Source organism: Chionomys nivalis, chromosome 10 (assembly GCF_950005125.1).
Source record: "Chionomys nivalis chromosome 10, mChiNiv1.1, whole genome shotgun sequence".
NCBI classification, from domain to species: domain Eukaryota; kingdom Metazoa; phylum Chordata; class Mammalia; order Rodentia; family Cricetidae; genus Chionomys; species Chionomys nivalis.
The window spans coordinates 50643758-50671036 of record NC_080095.1 but is presented as its reverse complement, the minus strand read 5'-3'; the positions used below and the strand labels follow the sequence as shown (position 1 = coordinate 50671036).

The 27279-nt window shown below is 45.9% G+C and overlaps 1 protein-coding gene across 1 annotated transcript in view; it reads left to right on the top strand.

The window, feature by feature from the left end:
• The window catches only part of Prkch (protein kinase C eta), a 195742-nt gene that overhangs the window by 99472 nt on the left and 68991 nt on the right, over positions 1-27279 (top strand). The window contains exons 3-9 of the mRNA XM_057783063.1: positions 7768-7918; positions 9231-9265; positions 13587-13675; positions 15264-15393; positions 17448-17575; positions 19941-20084; positions 20252-20425. Coding sequence (XP_057639046.1) covers positions 7768-7918; positions 9231-9265; positions 13587-13675; positions 15264-15393; positions 17448-17575; positions 19941-20084; positions 20252-20425 — 851 coding nt within the window. The remainder of the gene's footprint in view (positions 1-7767; positions 7919-9230; positions 9266-13586; positions 13676-15263; positions 15394-17447; positions 17576-19940; positions 20085-20251; positions 20426-27279) is intronic.

Below are 27279 nucleotides of genomic sequence, written 5' to 3'. Positions count from 1 at the left end.
TTAAAATTGTTTTTATTGAGCTTTATTTTTTCTCCCCTCCCCTCCCCTTCTACCCTTTCCCATGATCCTCATGCACCCAATTTACTCTGGAAATCTTGTCTTTTTCTACTTCCCATGTAGATTAGATCCATGCATGTCTCTCTTAGGGTCCTCATTGTTGTCTAGGTTCTCTGGGACTGTGATTTGTGGGCTATTTTTTTTGAAGGCACTTATGAGTGAGTACATATGATATTTGTCTTTCTGGGCCTGGGTTACCTCACTCAATATGATGTTTTCTAGATCCATCCATTTGCCTGCAGATTTCAAGATGTCATTATTTTTTCCGCTATGTAGTACTCCATTGTGTAAATGTACCACATTTTCCTTATCCATTCTTCGGTCGAGGGGCATTTAGGTTGTTTCCAGGTTCTGATTATGACAAATAATGCTTCTATGAACATAGTTGAGCACATGTCCTTGTAGTATGCTTGAGCATCCTTTGGGTATATACCCAAAAATGGTATTGCTGGGTCTTGAGGAAGGTTGTTTCCTAATTTTCTGAGAAATCGCCACACTGACATCCAAAGGGGCTGTACCAGTTGCACTCCCGCCAGCAATGCAGGAGTGTTCCAGAAGGATGGTTTTCAAAGAGTGTCGGGACAAACACACATGAGTAGATTAGGTGCGAGGTTAAGAACCAATGAAGGAGACTGAGACTTTTTCTAGAAGTCCTGAGAAGGAGAGAGCTTGCATTTTGGAGTTCTCTTAGATTCCGGAAGCGAGGAAGAAAAGGAGGTGATGAGAAGGGGGTGGGAGATCAAGGTGTTTTCTCAACACAGTGAGCAGTTTTCCCGTGGCTCTCGGTGGAACTTTGGTGCCGGTTCAGAGGGTCACAGTCAGTTCTGTTGTGGCCTGCTTCCCGGTAGCCAGGGATGCTGGAGTGACTGTGTGTGCTCGACCTTCATGGTTTGCTCACAAATGCCAGTCCAACTCAGGGGAGACAGTCAATAACAAGCTGCTTCCCAGTTCTCCTGCAACGGTAACTGGCCTGTTCAGCTCCCAGAATGCTGGTCTTTACATAGGCCAGTCTTCCTCAGAGGGATCCGGATCCTTAGGAAGCCCGGATGCGACTGCAGAGCCAGAGTATCATCTTAGTTTGGAAGCTGCACTCAGTCATATGCAGCTCTTAAGAGAAGCCAGAGAGTCTGTGCTTTTAAAATCCTTCTGGGTATTTTCTGCTGTTTAAGAAGGCATAGACCTTCATGCTACCTTTGTCATTGGCAGTGGCACAAGTTCCTGGAACTATCTTAATTCAGCAAATTCTCCCTTTTCCCCTCCAAGAAACTGCTATTCTCAGCACCTTTATGTAGCACATCAGAGGACAAGATATGCATCTCCCCTGATTTCTTCTTCACTTAGCATCTGCCAAAGGCTCCCGCCCATGGGCGGTGTGTGCTCACTAAAGTGCGCGCTTCATCCCACGGGTGGTGTGTGCTCACTAAAGTGTGTGCTTCCTCCCGTGGGTGGTGTGTACTCTCTTAGGTGTGTGCTTCATGCACATCTAGTCTTTGTCCATGTCACTGTTGTCTCAAACAGGGATCAGCTATATTCACATTTTCATACACCATCCTTCCCAGAAAGAGCTCCGTGATCAGACAGTGGCTTATTCTGTGTGTTTGATAAGATGAAGGCAAACTCTCCTGCTGTTTCATTCCCTTCCAGGGATATGCCTTGGTGGTATGTGGTACATTCTGGTTCTTTCGTGGCTAGTAACTTAGTTACTAGTCACCTCGAAGGTTTTCTGGTTTTTTGTGCTCATAATTGTTTTTTTCCCTATATATTAACAAATGATAAGACAGATTTCTTTCTTTCTTTTCTTTCTTTCTTTCTTTCTTTCTTTCTTTCTTTCTTTTCTTCTTCCTTCCTTCCTACCCCCCCCCCCTTTATTTTTTTCAAGACAGGTTTTTTCTGTAGCTTTGGAGCCTGTCCTGGAACTAGCTTTTGTAGACCAGGCTGGTTTCAAACTCACAGAGATCCACCTGCCTCTGTCTCCCGAGTGCTGGGATTAAAGGTGTGCGCCACTAGCTCCCTGCAAAAACAGCTCTTTCTATAGGATGAAAAAAAAAAGAAAAAGAGAAAGACATTGGTTAGTATTACTCAACAGGTTGACAGCAGTAAACATTATCTGGCCTCTTCACTGGTATCATTGGCTGCTTGACCCCAGTTAACCTTCCTGTTAGTTTCCGAGTTTCCAGAAAATCTATTGCTTCCCAGGGATACCAGGAGACTCGATGTCAATGAAGGGCACACAGAGAAAAAGAAAGTTAAAGATGCAAGCATTGCTCTTGCCCTGTATCAGAATTCTCCAAAAGTATTTTCAAATAAAGTAGCAAATCAGGCTGGTGAAACAAAGAACTCCTGCAGGTGCAGAAGTTACCTCTTTTGAGGTAAAGTTAAAGCCAGTTTAAAGAGACATCAGAGCCCCATGTTGCCTCTGCGGAGCCTCATGTGATGTAAGTTTCGGTGCAGAACAATGTTTTGCAGATGAACCCTTACCATGGTATTGCATGGGGACTGCAAGTCAAATGAACTCTTACCATGGTATTGCATGGGGACTGCAAGTCAAATGAACTCTTACCATGGTATTGCATGGGGACTGCAAGTCAAATGAACTCTTACTGTGGTATTGCATGGGGACTGCTAGTCATATGAGCACCCAGAAGTTCTCAAAAATAAGTATGTGAGTTAGCAGGCAGGTTGGCAACACTGAAATGTTGTCAAGAAAGGTTCCTTTTCATTACACTGCCAGGCTTGCCCTGCACCCTGTCCCTGTCACAGGCAGCTCCTGAAGGGGTGTATCAGGGCTGCAAGGCTGCTGACCCCTGGAGACCGGAATGTGCATTTCCTTGCTGGGGCTCCAGGCCAGCTTCCTATTTATTTAAGAGGCCCTGGGCACCTTGGGTGCCAAGCAGAAGTTGTGATGCAAGTTTTAGCTGCCAAGCATGTTAGGGTTGCCCAACGTGTCTGACTAAAATACGATTTAAAAGATTTCTCAAAGGCCTGGTGATGTAAGCCCCGACAGGATTAGGTAGTCTTTTATAGTCCTTTAAATTCCAACCTAAGTAAATAGAAAGCAGGTACAGACATCGAGGGAGCTCCCTTTGTCCTCCGGCTGTAAAGTGGGGTGCAAGTCTGCAATGGGGTGGACAGAATTCAGCAGGGAGTTCCCTCTCCTCTTCCTATGCAAAGCACCAAGCAAGAGAATGGTGACAAGGAGAGCCACTGCCAGTGATGCAGACTTCAGGGGTTTTTGTTTGGTTGGTTTTTCCAAGAGACAGGGTTTCTCTTTGTAGCCTTGGCTGTCCTGGAACTCACTCTGTAGACCAGGCTGGCTTCAAACTCACAGAGGTCCCCCTGCCTCCATCTCCCTAGTGTTGGGATTAAAGGTGTGAGCCACCATCCCCTGCTGACTTCAGAGTTTCTATGTGGCCAAATGTCTTGCAGAGTCGTGCGTGTGTGTCTCTTTATGCACATTTGCTTTTGAAGCAAAAAGGGGCACATGGGCAAGAATGCAGGAAAGAGTGAGTGGCATGTAGGTAGAGTCCTTGCGTAGGCATAAAGTGTGCAGGACCCGCAGAAGCCTGGCTCACAGGGTTGGGGTATAGAAGAGATCAGGATACACTCTCAGGCTGCTGTGGTACAGGTGGGGGGTATTTTACCTTCCTGGGGGTTTGATGGAGGCTGCTGGGTTCTGAGGCAGGTAGGATAAAGGTAAGTCGAGTTGGAAAACAAAAAGAATTGTGGGAAGGATGTAAGACGGGAGCAGCGTAGAGGCCACAAGTAGATTCTGCTACGATTTCTGGTTAGAAGGAATCTGGGAAGTTCTTGATTCAGGCTACCACTCTGTAGATAGCCACAGAGGAAACACAGAGAGTTTAATCATGAAATATTAAGAATGCAACGAGCTGACCTTTTAGTCCATCTTTGTAGTAGGAAAGGAGTAAATGAGTAGGGTCTTGGTAATTAGACTCCTACAGAGAATCTAATTTGTATGTAGATGTGCTAAGTGTTCAGTATTTCAATACTTATCCCCCTTTGTGACTGAGCTGTGTCTTAGGTTAATGGCTAGACATGGGGCGATACCTTCAGCCTCATTTTGTCATCTCTCAACCAGGGAACCTTAGAACCTCTTCACTTGGGGTTACTGAGTGACTTCTGGTAGTGCACTAGGGAACGGGAGGGGGCAGTAGGTTGCTTCTGTCCAACACTGTAGGAGCCTGGCAGGACTATTGGCTATGGCACTCTCCTCACAGGGCACAGGACCGTGGTGCATTTTATCTTCTTGAGACAGAAAGCATGAGAGAGAAAGAAATTAGGTGGTGTGTCAGAGACTGCAAATTCCTCACCCACAGGGTGAGCCAGATGCAATTTTAACTGTGTCAGAGCCTCTGAATTCACTGGCCTTTTAGCCAAATTCATTTGGACTCTTCTTGCATTTTCTTTTTTGGGCTTTCTAATTTAGACCCTGCTTCCCTCAATCCTTTCCTAGTGTATATCAGCTGTACAAGATAGGGTTTCCTTATGCCATCTCTATACATGAGTAGAAGAGACTTGGCTTACATTGACCTCTCTGGTTACCCACGCTCATCTCTCTCTGTGTTCCTTTTTGCTTTCTTGTCTGTTTAGGTTATTTTAAATTTAAGAACTTTTAAAAATTTAGACTCTTGCTTTGTTGATGACCCTCAGTGCTCTGGGCTCCAGCAGTCTCAGCCTCCTGGGTGCCTGAGACCATAGGTGTGCCATTGCACCTAGCTGACCTCATTTCTACTAGAAAAGAATACAGCGGTTGATAACTAGATAGCCTATGTGTTCTTGCTTCCTGATATGTGTATATGCATGTATGCACATCTGTAAAGCATATACATATATGCTTTAGTGAAACAAAAATCTTCCAAGTTGATTGCTGGAGATGAGGAAATGTACATTTAACAGGCATTAGTCTCCCCCTGAATATCTCTGAAATATAGCTTTGGTTTTTGAATGCCACGTTGTGTTGCTTTGTGTTTAGTGTTTTGAATATGGTACTCGATGACCCTTCCCAGACAGAGCAAGGAAGACTGTGCTGGCTGGTCTGTACGTAGGAGTCCTGAGGCTTGGTCACCAAGAATATTCAACAAGTTCTGGCCAGGTTAGGGTCTCAGCTTATCCTCCTGCAAGCCCCTTTCAACACAGACACAGTTCTCTTCATATTTATGAATTTAAAAGGGTTTAGTTTTGTTCTAAAGGACCTGTCTTACATAGGATTTGATGTACAGATGTGTTTATTGACTATTTGCATAGTTTTAAATTTGTATTTTATAATCTCCGCCTCATTTTTACTAAATTGTTTGCTTATTTCTTTTACTGGTTCCTTCTATCTCCTCTCTCCCTCCCTCCCTCCCTCCCTCCTTCCCTCCCTCTCTCCCTCCTTCCCTCCCTCCCTCCCTTTTTCCCTCCTCTCCCTCTCTTACTTCTCTAGGGACTAGGGTATTCTAGCCAAGTGTTTTACCACCGTTCTATTTCTAGTCTTTGTTACGTGAACTTGTGATCCTCCTGCCTCAGCCTCCCAACTAGCTAGATTTCAGGCCTGTGCCACCATGACAGGCTGATTTTGACATGTCCTAAGGAGCAACCCTCTGCCATGTATTGCAAACCCCTTTTCTCTAGGGTTTGTTTCTGTCAACTTTTCACTTTGTGTGTTTTACCAAGCCGACTTTGTTTCTAGTCGCGAATCTGTTCATCTTTTAAGTCATTAGGTTCGCTACCTTTCCTCCATCCTAGAAGTATTTTTCTGTGCTTTTCTTATTTTTCTACAGTTCCTCAATAACATATATCTGAGATTGACCTGATTGGGTTCTGTGAACTTGACACAAACCTAGACATACCAAAGAAGAGGGATCTTAATTGAAATGATGCCTCCTTGGGGCAAGTTAATAGAGATTTTCTTGATTATATAGGCTGACGTGGGAGTGCCCAGCCTCTGTGGATTGCGCCACCTCTTGACAGGTGGCCCTAAATGGTATAGGGAAGCAGGTTGAGCAAGCCAGGAGGAACAGGCCAGTAAGCAGCGCCCCTCCATGGCCTCTGCTTCAGCTCCTGCCTCCAGACTCCTGCTCTGATCCCCTTGGTGATGGAGCGTGACCTGAGGGTCATAGGCTGAAGTAAACCATGTTCTTCCCAATTTTGGTTGCTTTTGGTCATGGTGTTTTAGGCAACACCTAACTGAGACAGGCTATTTTAGAAATTGGGTGCAAAGTTACAGACAGATAGCAAATTCTGGTGTTTTGCTTACATAGAGGGTGATCGACATTAATGATATTGTATCGTATTAACTAAAATAGCTAGCTATAAGAAGGGGTTTTGAATGTTCTCATAATAAAGAAATAATAGCTGTTTGAGATGATGGGTAATCTAGTCATACTGTATTGAGCAGTTCACAACGAATAAATAAATATCTTGAAGCATTGTTCCATAAGTTGCTCACAGTTATTATCTGTCAATCTTCTATTTTTTCTAGATTTCAAAATTATTATTAATATATTCTTGCGTAGCTCCTTAAATTTTCTTTATATCAGTTATTTGCTTAAAAAGCATTGTGAGGAAGTCAGCTTCACTCTGTTCCTCCCAAGTCTCTGCATATGTTGGGGAAAGGCTCATATAATGATGTGGAAGACATTGCTCGCCATCTTTAGATGTTACCCAGCTTTTGAGGCCTTCAGATTAGGAGCCACTGGTTTTAAATATCAGATTAGAAAATTTTGAACCCACCCCAGGTTTCTTCCCCCTAATCAAGGCTAACAGAGGTGGTTCTGTGCAGTCTGTGTTGGTGAGAATGTCAGATGTGAAGGAGAGATTGTTTCCCTCGTCAGCACTTACAGCTCACAGCTGGAACCGAGGTACCAGACAGCTGTATGAGGAGTGGAAGACCATGCATCGGACCCCTGGGAAACTCCTGTCTGTGCTGGGGGATTAGCCCAAGATAGCCTATGTCCAATAGGATCCCAGGAGGTCACATGGTCTAACCTTAGAGTAAGGGTTCTGACAAGCCTGCCCATACATCCTATGATTCCCAAGTACTTGGGAAGCTGAGACAGGAGAATCAAAGACTCAAGGTCTGCCTGGGCTCTGGAATGTGAGCCTGTATCTAAATAAAAGGTAGAAGGGGGCTGAGTAGGCGGTCTAGTGGCAGAGTCCTTGCCAAACGTGTGTAAGGCCCTGAATCCAATCCCAGTGACACAGAGATGAATGAGCTAATATAATAATCCTAAGGTCATTAGAAAAGTCTATTTTCTAAGACATTTTCAACCTTGAAGAAAGAAAAATAATTTAGAGAGTACGTAAGGTGTCCAACTTGCTCATTTATTTAGTTTGATTCATTACAGTTTTATGTATATTGTCTATACGTATTGTAGTACTTCAGAATGTGTGCATCTGTGTGTATAGGCACACATGTGTGTGCATGTGGAGGTCAGAGGTCAACTCTGGGTATCTTCCTCTGTCACCACCTTAAATTTTGTGGGTGTTTCCTACTGAACCTGGAGCTCAATGACTGGCTAAACTAGTTAGCCGAGGAGCCCCGGAGTTTCCACTGTCTCCATACCTGCTCCCCCAGACCTGAGATTACAGACCCCTGTCAGCATGCCCAGTTTCTTTAAGTGGGTGTGGGGGATTTGAACTTAGGTCCTGATGCTTGTGTGATGAGTCATTTCCAAGTCATAGCCTCAGCCCATTTCCCTTGCTCACCCACAGCCACCCTCCAGAGAGACCGCATCTTCAAGCATTTCACCAGGAAGCGCCAACGGGCGATGCGAAGACGAGTCCATCAGGTCAACGGACATAAGTTTATGGCCACATACCTGAGGCAGCCCACCTACTGTTCTCACTGCCGGGAATTCATCTGGTAAGACGCCCCACTTACACCCAGCCCCCTCCCTTCCACATCCCCAGCCTCTGGCTGTGCCAGGTGCCCTTGGCGTGTGTCTGGTTTCAGGAGAACGTGTATAGATGAGGAGGAATGTTCTTTGGACCTGACCTTTGTCTCCTCTGTTAATGTGTTGGCCTCTTAATCCCACTGCTAAAGCAACAGCAACAAAACAAAATTATTTATGGATCCAAATGGTAGCTATCATTTCTTACACTGGTAACTTCATTGAAGGTGCTGATGAATCCAAGGCATGGATCAGAGAGACAGAGGCTAATCAATTGATAAATTAGAAAAGCTGCCTGAGGAAAAAGGAAAATTAACAGTATTGCTTGGAATAAGGTGTGGCTCAAGCGAGGAGTTATAGGAAATAATTTTTGGGAGAAAAGCCTAGTTTTCAGTAGTGTCCAGACACACGGCATAGTGCAAGTTCATAGACTTTAGTGGTCCTACACCACAGTCTAACCTCCAGCAGTTAGGAGCCAACGTAATTAAAGGCCGACAAATTCTAAAGACTTGGGGCAATGTCTTACAAGATGTAAAACTGAGCAAGCAGTGGCAAGTCTATAGCAGAAAATTAATGTAAACAATAGTTACTTTCATTGAGAGTCAGGATTAAAGCACACTTATGGAATTTGTAAATAGAATTGCCCCTCCTCCACACCAACACACACACACACACACACACACACACACACACGCATGCACGCACGCACACTTCCATAGAACATTGCAGGGAAAGACCATAAATCAAGCTATGGACCGACAGGAGATAGTGGTAACACTCCTGCCCCCGTGTGGACGCCAGAGGGAAATGTAGGGCCAAGACAAGGGAAAGTGCTGAAGGGCTGGTAGCTGCAGTACTGTGGTGTGCTTAGTGTGTGCACATGAGCGTGTGTGTGTATGTGTCTCTGTGTGTGTGTGACTGCCTGTCTACATGTGTTTACTGCCATGCGTGTGCGAGAGGAGTAGTGAGGAATTGGAGGCGCTCGTGGCTAAGGTCAGCCGCCCCACGGTTTTCACTAAGGATTCAGGAGACAGCTGACGACTATAGGTGGCCCAGGAACCCTTTCCTATCGCCGGGGCATTCTAAGCCACCAGCTGCCGTTCTTTGTGCCTGCTCATAGAGAACAAGGGCTCGGAACCCCACACTGTCTGTGCCTCTTCCCCGAAGTGATGGTTTCACTAAGGGACCAGAGAACACAGTGCATCTTGAGAGCTGTAATTACAGATGTCATTACTGAACTGTTTGACTGACAGTAGTCCCCCCCCCCCTTTTTGTCTTGAACAGGGGAGTGTTTGGGAAACAGGGCTATCAATGCCAAGGTAAGAAAACATGTCTACAACCGTATTTAATCGTGTTCTTCCTTGTAAATATGGCAATGCCAAGAGCAAACAGGCCAGGCTGCCTGTTACCCATCAATACTGTGACAACTCTCCCCAAGTCGCGTTGGCACCCGTGTGGCAACTCTAGTTCTTACCAGACCCCAGACCCTGGATGCTTTGACCATACAGAGGGAATTTGTTCATTTCTAAAGTAAGGACGTTCAGAAGAGTTTAGCTGCTTCAAGTTTGCCTCTTCAGAAACACGAGAGGACAAAGAAGTAGTACCAATGTGTGAGCCTACCCTAACAGTGTTGGCAGGGTGAGCCTTTGAAAGTTGATTGATGTGTTTATGTCACCTGCCTAAGGTATGGATACTATTAACCAAATTAGCTTTATTTTTTTAGACTTATGATTTCAGGGGGAAAAAAAACAAGAAAAATGAGGCGGCTCAGTGGTTAAGAGCTCTTATTGCTCTTGTAGAGGACCCCAGAGTTCAGTTCCCAGCGCCTGCATGGTTACTCTTACTGTGCCAACTCCAGTTTGGAGATCTGATGCCCTCTTCAGGCCTCCATGGGTACTGCATGCATAATCCAAACACCATCAACATAAAATAAAACATTTAAATGAGATATTAGCATGTACCAGGCCATAGTCTTGCTCCCTAGCACAATCAATCAATCAATCAATCAATCAATCAATCAATCTGTCAATGTGAGGAGACTTTTACAATTAAACACCTCTCATGTTCACAAGTAGAGATAAAATCAGCTTACTAGTATTCTTGCAGACATAGGAAAAGGTGAAATGGAACTGGGAAAGAAATTTCCTCCCAGGCGAGTCCATGTGGGCTGGATCCACTTGGCCCTTCATGGGCACTCCACTTGCTGTCGGCCTGAATGTCATTGGTCTGAATATTAGTGCTGGGCATTTTGACTTTCTCCCTCCAGGTGATTGGTAACTTAGCACCACATAGTCTATAGTGGTAGTCCACACGTGAATAAGAAAATCCTGCTGGGAGTGGTGGTGCACACCTTTAATCCCAGCACTCAGGAGGCAGAGACAGGCCGGACTCTGTGAGTTCGAGGTCAGCCTGATCTACAGAGGGAATTCCAGGACAGGCTCCAAAGATATAGAATAATCCTGTCTTGCAAAAGAAAATCCTCTTTCTTCTTTGCAGGAGGTGGTGTAATGTGTTTTCTCACTTAGGAGAACTGATTGAGACACCGTCTTGAATCTAATTTTTACTTTTACACGTGAAAAATTCCACTGAAGTCTCTAGGTTAGGAGAAATGAGCATGTGATTAATATAGCAGCTGTAACTGATGTCCTCACTGCAAATTCAGTCCTAGCTGAGACGACAGCGCAGACTTCAGGTTGACATCACTTTTTAGACTGGACCGGGACACTAGGGGTGTGCCCTCTCGTGATATATCCGTCTCTTACATTCTTGTATAGATTGAGAAGCCCTAGATATACAAGGATATAGTTTACAGATTAAATATTTGACTTATATGTCTTTTGTTTCTTTTTTTTTTTTTTTTTTTTTTTTTGGTTTTTCGAGACAGGGTTTCTCTGTAGCTTTGGTGCCTGTCCTGGAACTACCTCTTGTAGACCAGGCTGGCCTCGAACTCCCAGAGATCCTCCTGCCTCTGCCTCCCGAGTGCTGGGATTAAAGGCGTGCGCCACCACCGCCCGGCTTCTCTTTTGTTTCTTTTTCTCTTAGCATAGTGTTAAGGCAGTGGTTCTCAACTTGTGGCTTGTGACCCCTTTGGGGGTTGCATATCATAAGATTCATAACAGTATCAAAATTATGGTTATGAAGTAGCAGTGAAAATAATTTTAGGGCTGGGGAGCACCACAACACGAGGAACTGTATTAAAGGGCAGCGGCGTTGGGAAGGGTGTGACCATGCTGTGTATGACCGTGCTGTGAACCACTGTGTAGGCATATGGTGGCTGACTTCAGCAGGGTATCTGATCTTAAAAGAGCAGAAAAACATTAGTTAGGAGGCATGAGAAGTTTTTGTTGATATCTCTCTGAAGGACATAAAAACAAATGCCTAGCAGGAGAGAAGTGTGCTGGACCAACCTCATCGGAAGCACAGGGTGGGTGTCTCAGACAAGTCAGCCTTGAGGGTGAGGAAAGCGGCAGAGATAGAAAGGCCCCTATGTGGTAACAACAGGGCCAGCTCTGCAGAAAGACCTGCCACCGCTAACATGCACGCACCTGACCACGGACAGCAAAGCATGTGACACGAAGGCCCTAGGACTGCGAGAGAAACAGACCGCAGCGGGACTGCGGGTGACTTAAACAGCACCTGCCACAGCATGGTCACACACAGCTTGGTCACACATGACATGGTCACACCCAGTATGGTCACACACAGCATGGTCACACATGGCATGGTCACACACGATATGGTCACACACAGCATGGTTACACCCAGCGTGGTCACACATGGCGTGGTCACACCCAGTATGGTCACACACAGCATGGTCACACACAGCGTGGTCACACACAGCGTGGTCACACATGACATGGTCACACACAGCATGGTCACACACGGCATAGCCACACTAACACCCATGGAATACACCAGCCAACAGTAACTGATGACACATTCTTCCCAAGCTCGTGGGGGACATTTCCAATGGAAACCACATTCTGGACCTTAAACTACTTTAACAAGCATGGAAAGAAACAGATGGCCCAAGAGTCGCATGGTTTGGCCCGCCAGGGGCTCAGTAGGTGGAGGTGTTCCTGTGCAGCCTGAGAGCCAGAGGTTGATCCCTGGGTTCCACAAGGTGGCAGGGGAGATCCAGAGCTTTCCTCTGGTCTACACACTCACACTGACACATGCATTCATGAGTGAGAGCATTCATACATTTACAGACACATATACACACAGTCAGTCATACACTTACAGTCATACATACACATACTAACCCATACAAATACATACTCAGGCACACACATACTCACTAATACACACATGCCCGTACACACACACTCACACTTATAGACACATACACTCACTCATACACTTACAGACTCACATACACTCACTCATACACTTACAGACACACATACACACACTCACACTTACAGACACACATACACACACTCAATCATACACTTACAGACATAAATACACATATTAACCCATACAAATACATACTCAGGCACATACATACTCACTAATACACACATGCTCATATGTTCATACACACACTCACTTATGCACACACAAAAAGCGTGTTTATACACTCACACACACTCATGCTCACTCACATACTTTCACTTTCTTCTGTGTGTCTGTCTCTCTCACGCACCATCACACATTTTTAAAATAAAAAACAAAAACAAAAGAATCATCCTGTCAGCTCACAATGGAATTAAACTTGAAACCAAAAGCGGAAAGATGCCTGAAACCTTCATTATTTGAAAAGAAAACACTGCATTCTAGGTAGCACAGGAGGCAAAGGAAGCTTGCAAGAACATCTTTACAAAAATCTTGCATTAAATAAAAATGAAGAATATAAAAACAGGTGGGGCACAGTGAAAAACATACTCAGTGGAAAATTTGTATCATTACATGTAGTTAGAGTACTACTCAGCGTTCTGAATACTCAGAAAGTTGGTTGAGCCATTCTTCAAATTTTTTTTTTAATTGCCCACTGAGCACTCAGAACGATACAGGCAATTGCGGGTAGGCTTCAGCCACGTGTGGAAGGTTTGAAGGAAGGGGCAGTCTGGGGGACTATGGGAATCAGAGGGGGAGGGTAGTGTGGGTCTGGAAAGGGACAGGTAGAAAATATTTTCTTGGGTGAGTTATTCTTTGAGTTTTATCTTATTATAAATGTTAGCTACCAGGCAAGTAGACTATCTTAGAGACAAAGGAGAAACACTTCTAGAAAGATCATACAGTTTAATTTTATTGAAGTCAATGGGTCTCATAGAAGGGTGATGTTAAGTAGCATGGTGGCCCCTGAGGGATCTGGAATTTGGCTGGGTTTGAACACTGGCGTGGCGGTGAGATGGTGCTGGACATGTTCAGTCCTGCGACCAGGGTCATACTGTGAAGAGATTCCTCTGAAGGTGGGTGCAGGATGCGGTACAGCCAGGAAGAAGGAGCAGCTCAGGACAGGGTGGCAGACAGTTTGCGTTGAAACAAAGGTCTTCCTAGGGTGGTGTCCACAGATGCAGGAAGGAGGAGAGCACTGGCTGCCAGTCACTGGCATGGGAAGCTTTGGTTGCCTGCTGCAGCCGACTGTCCCGGGAGCTTTTGAGAAATGTGTAATTGCTGGATTTAATTTCCTAGTGTGCACCTGCGTCGTCCATAAACGCTGCCATCATCTCATTGTTACAGCCTGCACTTGCCAAAACAATATTAACAAAGTGGATGCCAAGGTAAGAGAAGGCTGGTCTGCTGATTAAGCACCCAATCTCCCCCCCCACACACACCCCATATGCTCTCCCTCTTCCCTCTCTCCCTACTTTTCCTGCCTCCTTTCTCCACCCTCACCCCTCCCCTCAGTCTTCCCATAATCCTTAGAACACACAGTGGGGCTGGAATCTGCATTTCTGCTCTCTCATGATTCAGTCTCAGCTTGGGTAGCAGTGACTTTGTCTCGCTGTGACAGAATGCCTACTCATAACTAACTGACAGGAGCCAGGTTTATGTTGTCCCATGGGGTCAGAAGTTTCAGACTATCAGAACGGGGAGGAGTCCGTGGAAGAGATCAGTTCTTAGCAGGGTAGAGAGGAAGCTGCGCCTGGAACTTAGGGTGGGACATTATCTGTAAAGTTCTGCCACTAAGAATAGTTTTTTGTTTTTTGTTGTTTTTTTTTTTAAGTTAGATCCCACCTCCTAGTGACTCTGTAGCCATGCCAAATAGCTCCCTCCACTGGCTAGGAACCCCTTGCTTTCTGAACACAAGCTGGTGAGACAGAGCTCCACACCTTGCAAGGACCCAATCAGTGCTCAGCTGAGCAAAGTTGTATATGCTATTTGCATCATTATACTCCATGCTCTGGTGGAGAGAGAGAGAGAGACGCTAAGCTTGGACAAGCACCTGGATTGGAATGCTGAGTCTGGCTTCTATAGTGATCCTCTGGCAGCTCAGAGCCTCTCTGTGCATCAGCCCGAAACATCTAGGCCTTACTCAGGCATATTAGCAGCGGTTAAATAGAACTGACAAGTATATTAACTGTAAATAATGCTTGCTAAGCAAAGAGGCCCAGGGCCTCCTTCAGCTTCGTAGGAACTCCAGGAAGTGTTTCAGTGTGTAAAAGCTCCCATTGCATTTGCCTGGGGTGGGCATATGTTCTAAATTCCAGAGGGAGAAAGCAGGGGGAGTGTGGTTGACATTTAGTGGATTTGTGGATGCTTGGGGAAGTCTAACTTGGGGACATGCAGGGTAGGGACACAACACACAGAGGGATACGAGCTGCAAAGAGGCCAGGAGAGTCCACAGAGGAGCTGTCATTGTCTTGCCCTTTCTCGTAGTGCACCTGTAGCTGCGGCTTCACACTGTGAGGCTAACAATAGAGCATATGGGGAGGAGGTACGTGAGAAATGGCACGTGAGGAAACTCCGTTAAGTCTGCATTCGCATTGTCTAACTGCAAATGCCACATGAAGACTGGAAGGGCTGAGTGAGATGGTCCCTACAGGGTCACTTTGGGATGGCTTCATTCTGTGACCCCGTGTCTTCTGAGTGACAGTTTCTAGAACTGAGAACTGTGATCTGAATATAAAAGTGAACAGGGACATTTTAATTTCTGTGTCTTTCGCCTAACGGTGAATGGTCTAACACGCACCTGCATCTCGGTCCTGTCTGGTTCACGGACAAAAGGTGCTAAGGCTTGAGAGCTGAGAGTGGTAGGATAACCTACCGTGCTCAGGGGTTATCGCGATACTTGGCATTCGCTGCGCTCCTCTTCCGGTTATTCCCAAACATGTTCTGTGAGAGCTGAGCTTTCTCCTCTCCCTCCAGATCGCAGAGCAGCGCTTCGGAATCAACATCCCACACAAGTTCAACATTCACAACTACAAGGTGCCCACATTCTGCGATCACTGTGGCTCCTTGCTCTGGGGGATAATGCGACAAGGACTTCAGTGTAAAAGTAAGATGCAGAGGTTCCGGCCTCCCACGTCTCCATGGCAACATCACACAAGACACTTGTGGAGTTCTGTAGGCTCAAAATCTGACCTAGGGCTGAACTTTTACATGTTCCTATCTGAGTTGTGTCATTCACGTATCATTTGTTGAGCATGTCGTTCTTGTAAAGAGAATGGTATCTGATTCCTAAAATAATATTAAAAGATTAAATTAGATGTGCAATCCTGTGATCTTCCATGCTGGCTGTTAGCTACTCATTGCTGAGTGTAGACTGAGCTAAAAGGCACTTGAAAGGGGCATTGGAGGAAGTGCAGGGAAGGAGGAAGGAGGTTCAGGTTCTAAGTAAGCACTGGTTCCCATGTGAAGTAAGCAGCGATTGGATCGTCAGTGTAGCAGGAACTGCGTGGGTGGTCGGCAAGAGCCCTGTGATGTGACTGAAGGAGCAGGTAGGGCAAAAAGCGAAGCTTTGATGGTGGCTGGCACCTTACCAGCCATACCCAGTGCTATTCAGAGCTCTTCCTTCTTCAAAGGCTCCTAGTGTCTTGTTGGGGGTTGTTGGAGCTTTAGCCTGGAGTTCATCTCCCCTTAATATGTGATTGCCTGGCTGTCACGGAGTCCACCTGAAGCCTTATCAAACACACACTTGGATGACAGCTTCTCTTGACTGTCTGGGATAGTCCGACTGTGACTGCCAACAGAAGGGACCAAATTCTAGTGAGGCACAGTGTGACACACGCCTCTAATCCCATCACTCAGGGAACTGACATAGGAGGAGTGTCGGGGTTGATCTACACGGTGAGGTCCAGAGCAGCCTGGGGCACAGAGTAAGAAAACCAACACAAACAACAGCAGCCGAGTTCTCTGCCCCTCTAGCATCTTTTTCATCCACCTGGAACGGCAGCCAGCTCAGCCAGAGGCTGAGGCTGAGGCGGAGGCGTGGCTTAATGCCGGCCTGAGGGTCTCATCTGAGGGAGCCACTTCCTGATTTCTTCTATTTCCTGCTAGTATACAGATCCATGCCTGGGACGGATCTGTCCCCGGTTGCCCGAGAACAGCATACCTCCATTGACTTGGCTCCTACAACTTTACTTTTATTGTGAACAGGGTTGTTCTGAGAGGTCGTTGTAGTGCGTGTCCTTCTGTGCCAGGCAATTTCCCACGGAGCTAATGCAGCTTAAGCTTCAGACCTCGCTCTGCTGGATGTGGCATTCTTTCTCATAAAGAAAGCGTCCCCAAATGACAAGCTCAATCCCTGTAAAGTCTAGTTTGTGGTGTGCCTCCAAAGACGGGCTGACACCATCAAAGAGGCGCTTGTCCCACGCAACTTCAGTCGGGCCTTCCATCAGCAGGATCCACTTCCGGACACCAGATAGGAATTTATTTATTAGAGCCTTCATGAGCACAAGAATCATAGCTTGCTTTGCTTGCTGCTCCAAATGTCATCTGCCCTGACCTTCAAGCACTTTAAAAGTTGCTTTTTTGTCTTCCCCTACTTAACAGTTAGAACCACAACCCCACCGGATAGACTTTGTGGGCTAGGAGCGCCACCTAACCACAGCAGTACCCAGAAAGGACCTGGATGGAGCTCTCTCCCTCAGAAACTCATCTCTACCTTGTTTGAACAGTGACCTAGCTGCAGCATATAGACAGCTGCTTTTTATTTCACTGTTAATCGGAAGGAGGGAATAGGTCCATTGGCATGATTCTTTGTTATCCAATCGCCTGCAATCATCACCGCGATGAACATTTTAATCTCTGCATTGTATCTTGCTGCCAAGGCAGCAGCGACCGTTACACTTGATTTAGATGAGTCTATCCCATCAAGTCACAGTGAAAAGAATCGAAATCTGCTATTTGAAATCTGTTATTCTTTAGTATGCTAGGATTTCTGCTTCTGCACAAATCAGAAATAGATAAAATGTCAGGAATTGTTCTGAGTATGGGTTTAATTCTGTGAGCTGACATTGTCAGCCTGCAGTGTTCTTCCATCTCAATCCTTAGGCTATTAATGTTCTCTACTGCACGGGATGACTCTGGATTCTGTTTTCTTCCCTGCAGTATGTAAAATGAATGTACATATTCGATGTCAGGCCAACGTGGCCCCAAACTGTGGGGTGAATGCGGTGGAGCTTGCCAAGACCCTGGCAGGGATGGGTCTCCAACCTGGAAATATTTCTCCAACCTCGGTGAGCCCTTTGCCTTTGGTTGCCTATTATTACCTATTTTTCAGGTGTGGTGAGCTCAAATGAAATACAGAGAACATAATCTCAGTAAATACACTGAAAAGGTCTTCTGCATTTTTTTTAAAAAAAGTATATCTCTCCCATCTAAGAGTTTGTGTATGCAGTTATGGCAATCAACAGTGAGCATGCACGTGTATCAGGAAGCAATCCCTCTCCTTAAAATCAGCTTCCCGTCAATTTGCTCTGGTAAAAATCTCAGAACGTAGGTGCCTAGAGTATGCTCATGGCTGATAACCAAGCTGGACAACTGGCCAGTAGCCACAGGCCTCAGCCTCCTCATCTCCAAAGGGATTGCCTGTGCTTCTTCATTCCCAAGACTGCATCATGTGGCAGGGGTTGAGAATCTGTTATGTTCTGCAGCTCACAGCTTCTTTCTCTGGACACTCGACAGTGGGTGGAGTGGTTCAGTTGCCCCGGCTATGTGTGGTCCTGCATCCTCCCTAAGGGACATCCAAGTGATGTCCATCAGAGCCTGGGCTGCTTCCCAGCTTTTACTTCTGCTTTTTAGCCTGTGTCTGCAGGGAACTGGGGATAGCCACACCTGGATGGCTGTGAGATCTGAAAGGTAGGTGGAGAGCCAGTTCAGGAGAGGCCCAGACCCACCATGAATTCATCTCTGAGTGCTTTGGAAGGAAGTCCAGTCCCTCTGAGGTTCCTCCTAACTTAGAAAGCAGCAGTATTACCATCTCATTCCCTTTTACAGAAAGGCTCCTGCCGAGATCAGGGCTCGCACTGATGGTGCGCTTCAGGAAGGCACTGGGCAAGTCCACCTCTCTGCCTGCTCGTGGGTAGGCAGGTAGGATGCTAAAACGGTGAGGTGGGGTCCTAATGCATAGGATGGTTGGTCCTGAGAGGGAGCATTACATCTGTCAGGATGAAATAAAGCAGGCTATGTGACATAGTCCCAGAATGGGCAGTGCCTCCCTGTCTCTCAGACCAAGTACCTTTAATGCTATGGTATTTAATAGTGGGGAAACCAGATTTACCTGCTGACAGCATTAAAATGAGAGAATTATGTCACCAAAGAGAAAATCTGTTTTAAAAGAGATTAAGGAACGCAGGCTCTTGAGTTTTTAACTCCAACCAAGAATTCAGGTGGAGGAAGTAAAATTTAATCATTTTTCTATTTTTGAAAAGTTTACAAGAGATTGCGAGGAGGGATCTAGAAAAACCATTCTATTTTAAACATAACCCATTTTCTTATATTGTTATCCCTGTTTCGTGGTGTTACATGTTTAAGATCCTTGAAGGTGCAGGTTGTGTCTTGGTTAGTTTATTTTCAACTTTTGTAACAAGTCCCAGCAGGGTCTAGAATCCAGGCCCAGCCTTTAAAACTAGGTGCACTAAGAACGTCACAATTCGCATTCTCAGAGTGAAGGAGCAGCTCAGTGGTAGAGTACTTCTGAGCATGCATGAAGCCATGGGGTCCATTCATAGCACCTCAAAAGACCAAAAAAAAAAAAAATTAAAAATTAAATAAATAAACCCCAGTCAAACAAAAGCAGCCTCCTGGGGGCTGGAGAGATGACTCGACAGCTAAGAGCGAGTATTGTTCTTGATAGGATCAGAGTTCAGTTCCCAACACCCGTGTCAGGTGGGTCACAGCCACCTAACTTCAACTCCAGGGAATCCAAAACCCTCCCCTGGCCTCCGTGACACCTGCACACATGTCCACATGCCCACACACAGACACATACACAATTAAAACTAAATAGTTTAGAAGCAGCCCCGTGTTCTCAAAAGGCATTTAAAGATATAAAAAGTAAATGTGACCCTTTTGAAATAATACAATAATTTAGTAACATTTTAAAATTGAAATGTGTGTCTGTATATTGTTTTAGAAATGTATAATGGAGAAGGCTGCTGAGATTTTAGATCTCAGCATTTACCCCTCATAATTCTCGCTGCCCCTCCTCTACATTGAGCTTTATTTATATAATTGAAGCTTTTGTCTTAAAAAACACATGCTGGTCCTGCTGCTGTGACTCTGAGCAAACATGAAAACCACTCTTTGCACAAAGTGGTCGCTAGGTGGCTCTCCTGAAATTGACTGCTCTTGGAGAAGCCATTGTAGAAGAAACCAGTGACCAGCCTAAGGCACTGGCATCTTTATTTCTGCACATTCTCCACACAGCAGGGCGTGCACACAGAGCAGAAGCGGATGGTGAGGGGTTTTGAGTCGAAGAAGCTAACCATCTGCCCAGGGTTGATTTCCCCACATGATGGGTGGAGGCTCACCGCCAGGAAGTTATCCCTATCCATACCTGCCTTGTGCTCACCGGAGTTTCTGCATTCCTTCTCCTTGCAGAAACTCATTTCCAGATCGACGTTAAGACGGCAGGGAAAGGAGGGTTCCAAAGAAGGAAATGGGATCGGTGTCAATTCTTCTAGCAGATTTGGCATTGACAACTTCGAATTCATCCGGGTGCTGGGGAAGGGGAGCTTTGGGAAGGTGAGTCTGGGCTTTGACCAGCTGAATTTAAGTAACAAATGTGCTGTGTTGTGTGTGAGTGTGCTGTTTGTGTACATGCATGTATGTGGGTGCACACTGGTCCTTCACACGTGTACCCACACCCTCAACCATCAGTCTCCCTCACACTCCCTCCTGCATTGCTCTAGGTGATGCTAGCCAGGATAAAGGAAACAGGAGACCTGTACGCCGTGAAGGTGCTGAAGAAGGATGTGATCCTGCAGGATGACGATGTGGAATGCACCATGACAGAGAAGAGGATCCTGTCCTTGGCCCGCAACCACCCCTTCCTCACCCAGCTGTTCTGCTGCTTTCAGACTCCTGTGAGTATGACTGGTGCTCCCTGCTGCCCAGCCCATGTCTCAAAGAGCCGAGATAATACTGAGATGTTGAAGATGTCAGGACGTTGTGTGGAATGGGCTCTAAAGACACTGGCCACTTCTGGTGACTTGGGCAGACCCCTTCCTTCATGCTGTCCCATAGAAGGGTCACCTCAAGGGTTGTGCGCCCTGATATTGAAAAGGTCTTCGTACATGAATTTCCTACATCAGAGAAGTTATGAAAGTCTAACAGTAAAATGAATGTCACGGGTTATCTTGGTGAATTTGGCTATAGTGTTCTCCTATATTCTGGATAATCTTAGACCTGAGTAAAAGAGTTGAGCAGGACCCAGAAAGAGCACCTTGACTTGATTCACTCCAAGACCTTGCTCTTGGCCTTAAAGACTCTGTCTAGTACTTCGGACTAGTTTTGGGGTTTGTCTCTGCCTGTGATGTGAAGAGTAGCAATGTAGGATTCTTTTTGCTGCAGTCAATAGAATGCTGAGCTAATGGTAGTTTAAACAGAATCCAGAGTGGTCTTGGTTCATTTGGACAGTCGTTCCTGTTAATCTACACAGTACAAAGTGGTGGTGACCCCTAGGGTTCGACTCCTTGCCTAGCGCCGTTACACACTTCTTCTACTTGGTAGGGGAGAGTATTTGTTGCATCTTTACACTTCCCACTTTGACAGAACAGCATCCAAAGCAGAGGCGAGTAGGTCACATGGACCACTTTCCTTTCTTAGTCTTGGGTCATCTTTTTTCCAGCAGCAGGAGCTGAAGAGGAGATACCTCACTAGGTGAGCTGATGAATCATGACTGCCTTATACTACTCACTCAGGTTCATACTCTGGGCCAGGCCACTCTGCTGCCTTTTTAGACTTGGATCCATAACCAGGGCTTCTCTTATCAGCAAAGAGGGAAGGTGACCTCTATGAAGACACCCAGGTCGCAACAGATGACTCAGAATTTTCCTGCTGTCTGGGAGACTGAGCCCTGGGTGCGTCCCTTGGCTGTATTGCTATCAGGGAACCTGAGGTGGTATGGGAACACATGGAGCATCTCGCTTGACTGGAGATGAAAATTAACAGCCAAGCTGAGGCCAGAAGTGAGACTTGAAATTTTTTGGTAAAAAGATTACTCCCCATAGTGGGCAAACAACTCCCACTTAACTGGGGCTGAAGTGAGCATCAGGTGTGTGCAAAGTTCAGTACAGTATGAGACTCTGAAGCTGAGGAGGGCCTGACTTGTAGATGGAGGTTTTTGTCCTGCCTGGTCCTGCAGCCGTTCAGTCCAAAGAAACACACAGAGGCTTATATTAATTATAAATTGTTTAGCCTATTAGTTTGTTATTATTATTTTGGTTTTTCGAGACAGGGTTTTTCGGTAGCTTTGGAGCCTGTCCTGGAACTAGCTCTTGTAGACCAGGCTGGCCTCAAACTCACAGAGATCCACCTGCCTCTGCCTCCTGAGTGCTGGGATTAAAGGTGTGCGCCACCACCGCCTGGTGCTCAGGCTTATTATTAACTAGCTCTTACAACTTATATTAACCCATAATTCTTCTCTATGTTTAACCACATGGCTTGGTACCTTTACTCAGTAGGGCATTCTCATCTTTCGTCCTCTGCATCTGGCTGGTGACTACATCTCTACCTTTTCTCTTCCCAGAATTCTCCTAGTCCAGTTGTCCCACCTATACTTCCTGCCTGGCTTCTGGCCAATCAGCATTTTACTAAGCCAATACATATAACAAATCTTTCAGTGTACAAGAGCATTATCCCACAGCACTGACTGAAACTGGACCTGCGCAGGAAAGCAGGACCAGGCTGTGGAATGCAGCAGAAAGCTGCTGAAGAAACGGAAGTAGAGGAATGACAGGCCCTGTTGCAATCTTCTTACACTAGGTGGCAAATGCATCCAAGTGTCTTTGTCCTCACTGTCACAGGAGACCTTTCAAGAAGTTTTTGGTTCATAAAAGCATATGTCCATTATATACACATCATCCTTTAAAAACACAAACAGGGACTAGAAAAGCTGCTTAGCCGTTAAGAGTCCTGGTTGCTCTCCCACAGGACTCAGGTTCAGTTCCTAGCATCCACATGGTATCTAACAACTGTCTGTAAGTCCAGTTCCGGGAATACTGATGCCCACTTCTAGCCTCTGCAGGCACCAGGCATGTGTGTAATGCACAGACACAAATGCAAGCAAAACACCCAAACACATAAAATAAATAAAAAAATGCAAACAGTGCTTTACTTTGACTATGATTACATTACTTTTTAAAAGCAAAGTAATGGTCAATCTTGGAAATTGTTTCATATTTATGTACATCTAGCTGCTTCATTTTTATAGCTGTATAATATTTTAAGAACATGCTGCAGAAGGCGTGGTGGAGTATGCCATTCATCACAGCACTCAGGATTCAGGGGCAGGCAGATCGCCATGGTTTCAAGGACAACCAGGCCAGACAAGGCTATATGTTTAGACCTTAGCTTTTGCATATATGAATGTATATACATACATACATACATACATACATACACACTTATGTGTGTGTACATATATAGTTATGTATAATATATTTATTTAATCTATTTGTTTTATGTTTAATTACCTACTTGGTCTTTTACTTTGACCCATCTTGCAACAAGTTCCCTTGTACTTTTATCTTTACATGTTTATAGAACATTTCTACATGGCATATTGTTAGATGTAGTTTTTCTCAGGAGACATGTGAATTTAAATTTGAATAGAGTCCACTTGTGCCTTCCTCCATCACAGTGAAAGGCGGCTAACATTTTATGGTTTGCCCTCGAGGCGTTGTTCCGATAGCTCTGCATCTGCTGTCTTACTTAGTCTGTGCAGTGACCCTAGCGGTAATAACATTTCAGAGTGTAGGGATTACCATCAGTGGGTCTTTCCTAGTGAAGGTCTGATATTTGGCCACAAGGTGGCAGTCTTGACTGCAAAGTGATCTTGACTTCTCCACACCACCACTCTGGAACATTTTTAAAGGGTGTGAATTACAGTTGTCTCCAAAACAAAGACCAAAGGGAATGCTCCCCACCTCCAGGTTACAGGGTGGAAAGAATGAAGGAGACCAAGAACCAAATGAGTTCTACACGTGGTAACACTTGGAGACAAGGTTTCCATTTTAACCTCTGGGAATTCTGGGGAGTCAGGTGCTTCCATCTGCAAGATATTCTTAACTGTAACGCTGGGTGTAAAGGACTGAAAATGTTAGGCCCTAAAAGGAAGGACGAAGTTAGATGACTCTAGCTACTTAATTCTAAAGGTATGGCCTCTCAAATGACTGTGGCCTCTTCTCTCAGTGGCTCTTCAGTGAGCTCAGATAGGGCATCAGAGTTCCCCATCTGTTGTCTACCAGATACCATTTCCCTGAGAGGGTCCTTGTCCAATAATGTGATGTCCCTCGTGGTCCTATAGAATCCCTGTCGCTGAAGCCCAAATAAGTGGGGAGCTCATTGAGAGTCTCTTGGGCTGGTAGTGGTGGAGACATGGTTCAAGTGTAGGTCAGACGGACTCCGACCCATGGGTCACGTGGTCTCATACCACGCATAAGTGGCCGCCCACTCGTGCTGCTGGAGCATCTGCCCGTGAAGCCTCAGGACTAGAGATCCAAGTTCTGCTGGGTTTCCCTGGTCTAAACAGCCTGAGAATGCTGTAAAATCCCAGGAGGTCACAGGAAGAAAGTGAAGTTTCTGAAGGATTCAGTGAGAGGATAAAGAGCTGCCTCATGCTTCAGAGGTGAGGCTAACTAGCAGGTTACCCACGCCCTAGTGAATAAAAGCATAAAAATTCTTGAATGCTGAGGCTGCCCTGTGATGAACACCCACTTCCCCACACCGGAGGCAACCATCCCAGCACCCCCCCCCCCCCACGGAAACCATAACGTGGGAATCTGGGAGCTCCTGCTGTTCTCACCAAAAGGAAAACAATAAGCATGTTTCAAATACTAGAGACTTTATCGAGTTTTCTGTATAGGTTTAGGAATCCATAAACTTTTCTGCCAAAATCTCCCCATAAATATTATTGTTTATAAAGGTAGAGATCACTTTGAGTTCTGGAATCTTCTGATGGCATGATGCTTTCTAAGACTTGGTGACTAATGACCTTTATTGGGATTTGTAAAAACTGTTGGACCTCATTGTCTAGCTAACAGAAAGAGTGTAAGAAAAAGATCGATGTATGTAAGAATGCTTAATCTGGGGCAGCGCGATGTGGTGGGTAAAGACCCTTACCGCTGAGCCTGAACACCTGACACTGATCCCGGGGCCTACATAGTGGAAGGAGAGAAGTGATTCCCTAAAGTTGTTTGCTGACCCACACACATCTGCTGACGCACACACACACACACACACACACCTGGCACCTGGGAGAAGGCTGCACCAGGTCCCTCCTCGCTCCTTGTGGGCTTGGCTCTGTTTACATCAGCTTCTCTGGTGGCTGTAGAACACAGAGGCTCCCAGAGCCCGGAGGAACAAAACTGGCTCTTTGCTGTAGGTTTCCTCAGAGAGCTGGGGCTGCTGGCCTTCCTGGGTCAGCCCTGCAGAGGGAGCTCCTGGCAGCCAGAAGGATCCACTGCTCTTCACCTGTGGCTCTGCACGCCAAGGCCCCATTTCTGCAGGCGAGATTGTTCGGAGTCTGTACACACAGGCAAAAGTGGCTCTCAGCTGACTCCAAATATGTTAGGGAAGTCACCCAGCAACACGAGACAAGGGAACATTGCTTTCTCCATATTTTTCTCTCCATTTATTTTCTATTAGTTATTAGTAAAGCAATGTGTGTAATTGTGAGAAAGGCATTATTCTTCTACTCCCATTTCTGGTGAGTGATCGCTTCAGAACTTTGAGTTCAGTCTCTTGCCTTCTTAGCGCCCAGTGTCTTTAAGAAATTCCTTTTTAAAAAAATTTTAATCAGTTACACATCTCCACCCAAAAGTATGTCCATCCTTCTAGTGGGCAGGGTACCACTGGAATGCATCTCAAGTGGAGAGGGGCTGCATGCACAGGGCACAGCCCACACTGTATTGAACACTGAGCTTTGGGCAGCATCCTGAGCTGCTGCCAGCAGCTGGATTGGAAGGAGGCACACTCAGCTCCTAGTACAGCATCCATCCACTCTCTATGCTGTGCCATTCTGGGCAAGGAGAAGAGACCCCAAGGCTGCAGGTTAGGAGAGAAGAAGAAACCAAGGCAATGAGAGTCTGAAGAGGCCCCTGTGAGGTTCAGCATGCCTGGTGGATTCTTGGAGTCTGAATGTACCAGTTCTGCAGGATGGGCGAAAGGCAGAAGCTGGAACTTCACTGAGACCTGACATCCATTCTAGATACTTCTACTCATTACTGCTGCCTCAGAAAGAGCACTCTGATGTTCAATAGATACCTATTGGGCAGAGTATCTTGCAATATTCACAACAATCCCAGAAGTTGAAGACGTTTGCCTCCTTGTAACAGTTTGGATAGTTGAGGTCCAGAGAGGTTAAACAGTCTGTCCTTGGTCACAAAGCAAGAGCCAGTGTGTATGTATTCTTGACTGGATTATACAGCTCTGTACCATGGCTGTTACACTGTACCAAGAAGACTCCCCCTCTGCAGTGTTTATATCTGGGAAGCATATATAACCTTGCTTTTCCACCCTATGCCTTTTCTGGCCTTTTGTGAAACACCTAAGGATATTTCTTCTGCTCCCTCTGGAACTAGGCTTCCTCCTTTCCCTGAGAAATGACTTACTTCACATGCCATTTGGTCTGCTTACGGGTCACTTGTTGTAGTTTGCCTTCGGCTCAGATGAAAATAGAAAGCTAACTAGAACACAGTATTGGTGTTTCCCATCTCTGCTCGCTCCCAGCCCATCAGCGTGGACCATCTATCTTTCAGGTTGGTAGTTATGGAGATAGGTCCACAGACCAGATGAGGATGTCTAGACCTTACTGTGTGTTGAGCTGACCTCCTCAATTGACAACCTCTGGGGAAAGTGTACAGGGGGCCTCCTTCAGGCACAGGATTTCAGATTCTGTACTCCTGAGGCTACAGGGCCTTGGACTTTTGTTGGTAAATAGAGTCTTGAACATGAATGGGAAAAAGGAGTCAGAAGGTGAAGCTGTTCATCTGCCCCTGTCTCTGGCTATTGTGAGCAGAGAGACCCCAGATCCTGAATTTCTTATAATCCCCTGATCTGAGTGCCTACAGCTGCTCTGAGCATGAGACCTTCAGGCGTTCCTGATGGCAGGAGAGTGGTTTCTGGTGGGTTCAGCTGGGGTGTGGCTATCTCTATATAATCTGCCCCTGAACACAATAAAGGGGGCATTCTAGGGGAATTCAAGAATGACCCCTGTCGCTGTCTCTCTGTCTGTGTGTGTTTGTGTATTTTAACCTCCAGCTCCCTTGCTCGAAGCTCGTGAACTGGGTGCCAGTGCACAGAGCGCAGACACGGGGGAGCGATGCGCGGCATCTGGCTAGGTCTGCAGGATCCTTGGTGTGACTAGAGCAGCAAACTATTGTTGAGGTTGTTTGACTGTGACTGACTTGTTCATGACTGTCACCAACACTGACAGCCTAGACGGTAAACAGCCCCAGCGCTTTCACATCTGGAAAGACGTTTTGTGGCACTGTGTGTCATTTCCTCTGATGTCCCCAGTCTTCGCCAGAGTTAGCCTCGGTCACGTGTGCTCATAGTGACTGGAAGTATTCTAGCTGGTGATTGCGTGGTTATGGTTTTCGCTTACCACAGTGAGTCAAGTTGCCAAGTCCCTGTCTTCAACAGTGCCCTTGGAAGTTCAAACACCAAAACTGGCTCTGGGGCTGAAAGGGATATGGTCTGGTGGAAAGTCAGTCCT